Below are 10,170 nucleotides of genomic sequence, written 5' to 3' on the forward strand. Positions count from 1 at the left end.
ACATTTAATTGAGATATCAATATCAAGTTAAAAACAAACTATGGTCATCAACTACTAATAGAAAGTGAATTTTATAGTATATATAGAAACTATTAAACATGGCCTATGGGGGTGAATTTAGTGGCAATTAATCAACTTTTGTCACACTCAATACCGGTTCACATATTGGGTTCGATTGAACTAGATTTAACGAGCTTATAACACTCATTTGACTCCTAAACTAAAAATTCAAAGTTAATTAAAATCTTAAACTATCAAAAACTATCAATTAACTTTGAATTTTTAGTTTAGGAGTCAAATGAGTGTTATAAGCTCGTTAAATCTAGTTCAATCGAACCCAATATGTGAACCGGTATTGAGTGTGACAAAAGTTAAATCATCAATTGAATCCTCACTATTATAAATCATGTTGACTCAAAATGAGTTTATGGACTGGACACGTTATTTTTATTGCTCCGTTAAGTTTTTGATTTCTCCCTCTATATATAATTGACAGAACTTAACGAAGTAATAACAAATTACATGTCTCGTTCCATTCTCAAGGCCTAAATTGATACATTTTTTAAATACTAAGCTTATATTGATGTTATTTTGTACGTGGAACCTAAATTAATACTTCCTCAAAAACTATTGACCTGTTTTGGTACTTCTCCCAAAATTTAATGGCTTTGAAGCTTTTCCGGGGCAGATCTTTCACCAAAAGTAAAAATAACTGTGGGTTTTTCTTCATGAGCCAATGTTAAAATTTGCTTTCTGGATTTGGCACAATTTAAATTTATCATTTTGACCTTTTATTTTAATTTTGACACATTAGAACATTGTACTCCTCCTTCATTCACATTTAATTGCGTAGTGAATGCATTTTTGAATCATCACCCAAAGTTCAGATTAACAAAAAAAAAAAACTAATGTGCAAAAGGCTAAATGTGTCAAAATTAAAGTACCGGCCAAATAGTGTTAAATGCATGTACCAAAATACATAGACGCCAGGAAACATTATTTATAAAACATAACCTTCATATAAAATAGCATTCAAACACACTGACATGTAAAACAGAAACACTACTAAAGAGGAGTTGAGTGCATGTGCAACATAGCTGCTAATCTATTAGTAAATGCAGCCTGAACTGGAATATTATGTCATAATACAACAAACACACTGTTGGATAACTATCAAGAAATCAGTCGTCTGAACTGCAATTAGACATTGCGATGCTAATGCATGTTTTTACACCAAGAAAAAATTGCAACACCAATTCCAAATGGAAGTATCACGGAAATAAATTAGAATAATCGAAATACCAAATGAGAATTTGATAGAATCTGATAGGTTACCTTTTGTTACTGGAAGAAAAACAAAAACAAAATGACAAGATGAGTTTTGACAGCGAGAGCAGCAGCAACTGGCTTTGAGCTTTGAGCTTTTCTAAGTAGCAGAGCAGAGGCTGTGCCAACAAATATGTGTTGAACATCCACCAATGCCACAGCAGAAAGTAGCATACTAATAAAAATAGCAGAGGCTACATATCCTCCTTTTGCTGAACTTTGCTAGACAGTTTGGTCTTTCTGATACGCAAGACAGAAAAACTTGATAGCACCATTTCCAGAAAAGGGAGTTTGATATCTCATCCTTTCTCAACTAGTTAATTATTCCAACAATCTCCTAATAATTTATAAAGCTTCACCTGAACAAGATTGCCTTTTTTTCCTGAAGGAAATTGTTACATTCACAAGATAACAAGGTAGCTGTTGTTTGACTACATATCAATCATGGTGTCCAAAACGAGAGCATACAAAATGCAATATATCCTGGTAGGTAATCTTCTTCACTTCTATCAGGAACACCATAATTCACTGCCAATTGAACATTTACCTGTGTACACTGCTGCTGATACAGTGCATGATTGTTTAGCTTAAAAAAGAAAGAAAATTCATCGACGCAGAGGACGCAGTGGTTCGCCTTGAGCCTATAAAAGTTAAAACATAATCAAAGAACCATATAACAAAACTGATTGAGGATTTAATATGTGATTCTAACAATTTTACTGGATGACCTATCATAATTCCTAGGTTATCTACAAAAGGATAAGGCCCAACCATCTTAAAGAAGGGGAACCGATTGAACAAACCATAAAACAGGAGAATGAATAAGTTGTTTTCTCGCCACAAAATGATAATCTTCAGGTTCCGCAGGCATTTATTTTGACAGTAATAGACAAGAGTACATTGGCTTGGAATTGATGAGGGCAATGATAACAAGTTGTTGAAGGTTTTGATGCCAGCTTGGAGAAAGAATCAAACATCTGGACTTTATTTCATGATATATTGTCATGAATAATATTGTGAACCTCTTTTTTACAGAGGTTTTTAAACGACGTCCACTAAACCTGATGGATCTAAATCTAATAGCATTCAATAATATATTAAATATTTAATTGTGATGTTTTTTCAAAGTCTATTTTTCTAGAGAGATCCTATAGGAGGACACCATCCTGCAATAATACTAACATTCTTGATTAATCCCTGTAAAAATTGGGCATCCAAATGGTTAACAACATTAAGTTCTGGTTCATATAACTTTAGAAACATAAATTTGGAGGAGAAAATTAAGCATCTACAGCACCTGGCTCAAGGCGCGCACCTGGCTGACAGCGCCCGCCTCTGTCATCCAGAGGCGCTAAGGCTGGAGCCCTAGTCAAGACGCGCTTTTAATAACTATGATCTACACTATGAATTTGGAGGACATAATTAAGCGTCTATGTTAGCTTCAGTGGTTGATAGTAGTTCCTACTTCTAGAATTTGACAATCTATTACAATCATAGGCAACCAAAAATTATATATATATATATGAATAATTTCCATGAACAATATTCTTGTAATTTCCTAGTTCCTAGTTCCTACTTATCTAATGCATTATAACTTGGAATTTCCTAACGCAGGTCAACAATGAAATCAAACCCCACACAACGAAGCCTTAAAATCCACCTAATGTTGTACAAATCCATTTTCCAATAATTATTTCACCAGGATTCATATTTGGCATTAAATATGGGCATAATACATCTACTTCCACATTATAGGATCTCTTCCATTTTTGGTGAACCATCAAACTGAAGCATATGCTCATTACTACAATCAAACCTATTCATCAAATCATTTCAGAAAAACTTCCCCCATTGTGCCTTGCTCTGCCAGCCTCAAGCCCTCTAATTTCATAATGTGCTAGTTTAGCATCTAGTTATTGCAACAAGTCCATATGTTTTACCAATGTTCAATTAAAAGCAAAATAGCACCATTGATTTGTAGAAAAATCTCTATATGGAAAAGCTAAAGTACTCAAAATAGCCGCTATTCTCATTCTCTTCCGCCACTTCCTTCCCTCACAGTATCAAACAGACATTATTATTATTTTATGGGTGGTACATATTCCCCATTTGCTTCCCTGATTGATATTAGCAAGTTCAACCACACATAAAGCATATGTAATGCAAGACAAGCATAAAAGATGCAGTCATATATTGATGGTATATACAATTTTGAGGATGCATTCATCAACCAATTTTGTAGACCTAAATATCATGTAGAGCAGCGGTGAAAGGTCACTACATCCACCCCAACAAAAAAAATAAAAAAACATGCAAAATATCATATGGATGGCAGTAAAAGTTATAACCTCAATTCCTTCTTGGGGTCACGATAAAAGGATGTTAAAGATTATGATGAGCTTTTCACACCTAGTCAATGTTGAGAACAGCCCAATGAGCAACAACTACAATGCTGCTTTTGATATGCTTTTTCGCCTCTTAATAAGTCCCTCCATCAAAGTAATATATGTATGTTTGTGTAAAGTGATGCCCTTCTGTGTTGATTCTTGAAATAATTTCATAGCATCCTTGTACTTACTCTGAGAACACAGCTCATTAATCTGTTCGGAGAACATAATGGTATTTTGATCTGATTCTAGAGAAGCCTCATTGCTTCTCACAGTTTTCCCTTCATCCAGTAATTCAGTTTGATCCCGCAATTTTCCCATTTCCATCATTTTTGACTTTAACTCCCCAGCCTCATTAGCCCTATCTGCATTAGCAAGTGCACCAAGAATTGCATTATATGTATAACTATCAGGCTCTAGCTTCTTTTCCTTCATTTCTTCAAGAAGATCAAATGCTTCTTCAGCTCTTCCATCTTTGCAAAGTCTTGATATTATTGTGTTGTATGAAACTAAATCAATCAATCTGCCCTTTGAAATCCATGTATTGAAGAGCTTAAGAGCCTTGTCAAGCATACCTTCTCTACAAAGCCCACAAAGAAGAATGTTACAAGTATAAACATCTGGTTTAAATGAATTCTCAACCATTTGGTTGTGAAACTGAAATGCTTTGTCAACTTGTCTCTCGCGGCAGTATCCATGAATAATTGTATTATATGTCGTCTCATCCGGGAGGAAACCACTCTCTAGAAGTTCATTCAACTTGTCAATTGCTTTATCAGTTTTTCCTGACTGACATAACCCTCTGATCACTGAATTATAGGTGATAATACTTGGAACAATCTTTTTCTCCTTCATCTCATCCCAAAGTCTCAATGCAATTGCGGACTTTTCATCTTTAAAAAAACCCATGATCAAAGTGCCATAGCTGACCTCATCAACAAGATAGCCTTTTTTGCTAGCTGTACTTAGCAGATCATATGCCTCTTTAAGTTTCTTCTCCTCACAAAGAGTATGCAGAGTAATATTAAGAGTCACAACAGTCATCTTCATCCCTTTCCTTCCCATTTCATCCATCATCATGAAAGCTTCACTCATATTTCCGGATTTACAGTATCCTCTAATCAAGGTATTATATGTAAAACTATCAGATGAAAATCCACTTTCTTTCATTTTCCTAACAGTTTTTCCAGCATCATCCATCTTCCCTTCCATCACATACCACTTCACCACAGTATTGTATGTCACTGCATTTGGCATAACACCCTTCCCTTCCATTTCTTCCATTAATTCAAATGCCCGTGAACTACTACTACAATCAAAGCACCCATTTATCAGTGTGTTATAAGTAACAACATCAGGCAACAAATTCAAATTCTCCATCTCAACTCTCAACCTGAATGCCTCATCAATTTTACCTTCTCTGCATAAACCAGAAACCAGCATATTATAAGTTCGAACATCTGGTAACACATTGTTCTTCCACATTAATTCAATTATCTGGGTTGCCTCCTTCAACCACCCCAACTTGCAATACCCAGAAACCAAAACATTATATGTATTCCTATTGGGAACCAAGCCTTTACTTTTCATATCCAACAACAAATTTCTAGCCTCATTCAACTTCCCTTTCTTACACAAAAAATCTAAAACAGTATTGTAAGTAATGTTATCAGGCAAGCAACCGAACTCCCCCATTTTACTTATTATCCCCATGGCCTCCTCTAATTTGTTCTCTAAGCAACATCCGTAAATCAAAATATTGAATGTATTGGTATTAACCTTAACGCCAAGCTTCAAAGCATCACTAAAAACGGCTTTAGACAAATAGATAGAATGCGAAGAAGGGTATCTAACCAAAGCATTAAGAAGAGTGTTACATGTAACCAAATTAGGCTTGATATTCAACCTCATCATCTTGCTAAAAATCTGGGCAGCATGGTGGGGCAGACCGGAAGCGACATACGCCCCAATGGAGGTATCAAGGAGAAACTTCAAGGTGCGACGATGCTCGACAATCGACGGAGGATGGAGAATATGCTGGTGAAGGACATTGGACTTGTCGGCGGCGATGAAGGAGAGGAGGAGGGCTTTGGCGTCGACGAATTTCTGATGTAAGAAAATGGGATGGAGGACGGATAGGAGAGGAAGGGGAGAATGAGAGATGGAAGGAGGGAGGTGCGTTTGAGACCATTTGAAGAAAGAGAGTAGAGTAGTAGGTCGATGAACTAGTGCTTTCGAAGAGAGAAGAGAAATTAGGATATTAGGGTTCGAGGAAAGATGGGGAATGTAAGGTTTTAGCGATTCAAATGTAAATTCTTGTGAAGTAAGGATCTTTGTTACGGATTGTAGAAGCTCTGGTGCTGTTATTGATTTGTCTACCATGGCTGCGGACGTTAGGAACTCGTAGGTCTACAAGGTCAGATGGTGGAGACGTTGAAGCTTATAAGACGGCGTCGTTTTTGTTTTGACAATAGCATACGACAGTTGCTTCGTAAACGACAACAATTTCTTTTTGAAACTGTGCAATTTATAAACGACCTTCTGATTTTCTCTGTCGTTTATTCTTTATCCAATCCACAGCAAAATACGGCGCTAGAGTGGAAATGAACACACAAATTCTCATTCGTTATTTCTTAGCTCCACGGGACAGAAAGGGGGATGGAAATATCACCGGAATCAGAATTAACGCCGGCGAGTATAAATCTGAAATCGATCGAAGCGACGCCGGAGAGCTTCAAAGAATACGGTCAAGTTATAGAAGCATCAGCAGATGGTGAAGAGTTCGGTCCTCAAGATGCTCAATTGGACCTTAGCCTAGGAATTCCCAGGTTTCATCTCCACTTTTTCCTCTAAATTTTCAATTAACAGTGTTCTTTTTTTTAGACAAAATTAACAGGTTTCAATTCCACAATCCAATAGTTTTTGAATCGTAATCATGATTCAGGTTCTATATAATGCACCTAGAGAACCGGCCGCTTGAGTTCTCGACGATAACACATCACGCCAGCGTGACACAGTGCCTGGGATCCATTGGAGGGGATGAATGGTATCTAGGTTTAGCGAAGCCGTCCATCGTGAAATGGAATGAAACGAAAGGAGATGATAAGATTGTGCAGTCGCGTAGTGGACATCTTTATGTGCCTCCTGCTGTGGAAGAAGTGAAGGTTTTCAAAATCTCAGGGCCTAAATTTGTTAAACTAGATCGTGGAACTTGGCATGCTGGTCCTATGTTTAAGGCGGATTCCATGGATTTCTACAATTTGGAATTAAGCAACACCAATGTGAGCTTCTTCTCTATTTTTCCTACTTCTATTTTCACTTTTTTCCTTTCAACTTTGAACACTTCAATAGCTTGCTCCAATTCCACCCTGAACTTGACATACTTAGATAAGTACGATTAAGGGCCAGTTTGCTTTGTAAACAAACCCTAACTCACTCCCATTAGGATTGCTTCTTTATAAGGAGCTATATACCTCACTTATTTCTTAATGTGAAAACTCAAGCTAAAGCTCAATTCAAGCTCAATTTATTTGGTGGGTGACGCAAATATCACCGGCACTTAACATTAAATAATGGCTCTGAAACTGGGTAAACAAATGTCTAACTTACTCTAAAATGTACAATATATATAAAGAGTTATATAGCTCACTCATTAGGTATCTAACATGGTTTTGAAGTTCGTAGCTGTTTCTTTTTGCTAGAATAGAAGTTTTTAGCTAGGATGGAGAAAAAGTTGTTAATAGTATTCAGAATGATATTTAGCTAATTTATACCTGCTACTAGCAACAACAAACTAACATCAAGAGTAAATAGCACATACCAGGTACGAACAATTGAACCAAATAGACCTTAAATCATTTTTTTAAGGATAAGCTGCAAATTGGCCTTGTATTCTTTTTGGGAAGTTTAGATTTACCCTAACTTACGAAATGGTAGAAATTTACCTTTAAAGTTTCTAAGCAAGATCAATTTTACATCCATGTAACAAAAAATTTGAATGGACTAGTTTGATCATTATTTATTGTCATATCAGATCTTCCAAACATTAATTATGTCTAAAATTTTATTGTGTTACTGACACATTTACATACAATCTGTCAAAATGCCCGTCAAATATAAGCTAACGACAAAATTTTTGTCAAGTGTCTAAATGTTTATTCTGTGTAACAACACAGTTATAAACAATTTAAAAAAATATACTAAACTGTTTCAGGTTATCGATAAACTTCTATGGAATGTCTGATACAGTAGTCAAACTAATGTCATACCAGTTGGTTCAAATTCCTGTTAAATAGGATAAATTTGATTTTGTTTGAAAATATTAGGTATAATTTATACTATTGCATACATGATGTCTTAGGAGCGGCCTCTTGCCAAAAAAATTGGCAGGAGAAGACTTGCTCCCAGTACACCCTTGTGGTGGGACCCCTCCCCAGACCCTCGCTTAGCGGGGACTCGTAGTGCATCGGGCCGCCCTTTTAATTTCTTGACATGTACATATAATTTCACATCTCTCATAATCTTACCAATGTTAAAGAACGTATAAACTTCATATCCAATTCTCAAATGGATCTTCTTAACCTAAACAATAATAAATGGATACTTCTTAAATGCTTGACCCGGATAAGGGTTTGTTCAATTTTGTGTGGACAATGTTTCTTATATTTTGGAAAGAAGTTGAATGTTAATGTCTTTGCAAAATGTGATAGACACGCAAATGAAGTGTTTGGTGTCTTTTATTTTGACAAATGCTAGATGTTAGTGTCTTTAGGAACAGGAATTAGAATGAGAGTTGGAAAGTTCACTTTAGGATAATCATATGTGTCTGTTACTTGTTGAATTTTGGATTAAATAAATTACTTTTTTTTTTTCTAAATGAAGTCAAAGTTAAGAAAACTCTAAGTTTTGGGATATTTTCGAAACTTATGAAAATATTTAGTACCCCACTATTACAACAATATGATCTGAATTTTAACTTGAGCTTTACAGTATTTGTTCTCCATTTATAAGGCCTTTCTTTAATGGTACTTTCATTAATTTTCTATTTTGGATGAAAAGTAAAAACATCAAATTAATTTGTTGACATTATAAATTTATGTTTGTAGGTAGTGGACCACACGACACATAACTTCAAGAACATAAACAAGGTCGTGTTTTCAATACAGGAGTAATTTGCTCTAGATATCTGAATGTGAGATCAACATGTTTATCATAACTTAAGTTGATTAATTTTTAATGCTTTTGAACCAATGTACTCTCAATGTAAAAATCTAATTTTTAGTGTTTTTTTGTTGGAATATTAGGGAGAAAAGTAAATTGTGTTAAATAAATTCCCTGTTACTTATATCTGTATATATAGTGTAGGCTACAAGAGTTCTATTTAAACTATAATAGAATTAGGAAAATAAAAATTATCCTAATCCTAAGAGTGTTTAGATGAAATTAAATTACTTGTTGGTGATTAGCTCTAATGTTTCTTCACAAGCCAATGTTGAGAACAAACTGCTAGATCACTATGTAGTAGCTGAGGCTTAGTTAAATACCAAAGGAAGGGAGGAATTAGACAGTAATGAAGTCGTTGAGAATTGTAATCAAATTCAATATGCTTAGTGTGTGTATGAAAAGATGGATTGACAGTAAGGTAGATCGTGCCAACATTCTCACACCAAAGTGGATAAAACATAGGATAGTCAATCTCATACAAAAAATATTGTGGCCATTAAAGCTATGCAGTAGCATAGGACATTGTTTTATATTCACTTTTCATGGAAGATCATGCAATCGTTGATTTTACGTGTCTACTAAGAGATGCTCCCAAATAAATGCAAATGCACTAGTGGATTGTCTGATCATCAGGACAACCATATCAATGATTTTGAGAAGAAAATATCAGAGTTATAGGTTTCATGTATATATCGAAGTATCCTTTTAACCCTTTTACAATGTTCATCAAGACTCTTGTGACAAACAGTTGGTAAAAAAAAAAACATCTTAAGTTCTTGATTGCCGCCTATGTGGCTTCCATCATTGGTTGTGTTGGCTCTGAAGCTTTTGTGACAAGGAAATCTTAAGTTGGGGAGAAAGGAGCCAAAGAAATGCAGTAAACAATAAAAAAAAAATTTGAAGTTGATACCCTATTCAACATGAGAGAGGATGAATTCTTGAAATTCTTGGAGTTGAATGAAAGTCCTCTAACTTCTTAGACATGTTATTTTATTAACCTTTATGTTGTTGTATAGTTTTCAGTAGATTCTAGTGGTGCTTTTACATAAATATTATTATTTGAGACTTTGATGGTTATTAGAGCTTTGATAGGTCAAAAGGATAATTAGATACACATATCTAAGGTGTATATAACTTTTGTTTGTATAATCTCTATTTTTTTTCTTTATTAAAATAGAATGTAGAAATGTAGGCCAAGCATACTAAGGTCCAATTGAATTTTTCAATCAGACAA

At 35.0% G+C, this 10,170-nt stretch overlaps 2 protein-coding genes across 2 annotated transcripts; one reads left to right on the forward strand and one right to left on the reverse strand.

Annotated features, from left to right (window-relative positions):
- Positions 1-1,124: 1,124 nt before the first annotated feature.
- Positions 1,125-6,151, reverse strand: LOC136225810 (pentatricopeptide repeat-containing protein At2g16880). Its single transcript, XM_066013926.1, has 2 exons — positions 3,675-6,151; positions 1,125-1,967 (listed from the first exon to the last, which is right to left on the reverse strand). The coding sequence occupies exon 1, from the start codon at positions 6,093-6,095 to the stop codon at positions 3,771-3,773; it is 2,325 nt and encodes a 774-aa protein (XP_065869998.1). The 5' UTR covers positions 6,096-6,151; the 3' UTR covers positions 1,125-1,967; positions 3,675-3,770.
- Positions 6,152-6,318: 167 nt separating this feature from the next.
- LOC136225811 (uncharacterized) lies at positions 6,319-9,057 on the forward strand. The gene is made up of 3 exons (XM_066013927.1): positions 6,319-6,541; positions 6,658-6,994; positions 8,819-9,057. Exons 1-3 carry the CDS (start codon positions 6,372-6,374, stop codon positions 8,882-8,884), a joined length of 573 nt encoding a protein of 190 aa, XP_065869999.1. The 5' UTR covers positions 6,319-6,371; the 3' UTR covers positions 8,885-9,057.
- Positions 9,058-10,170: the final 1,113 nt, after the last annotated feature.

The sequence above is a fragment of the Euphorbia lathyris genome, chromosome 4, assembly GCF_963576675.1.
Source record: "Euphorbia lathyris chromosome 4, ddEupLath1.1, whole genome shotgun sequence".
Classification (NCBI taxonomy): Eukaryota; Viridiplantae; Streptophyta; class Magnoliopsida; order Malpighiales; family Euphorbiaceae; genus Euphorbia; species Euphorbia lathyris.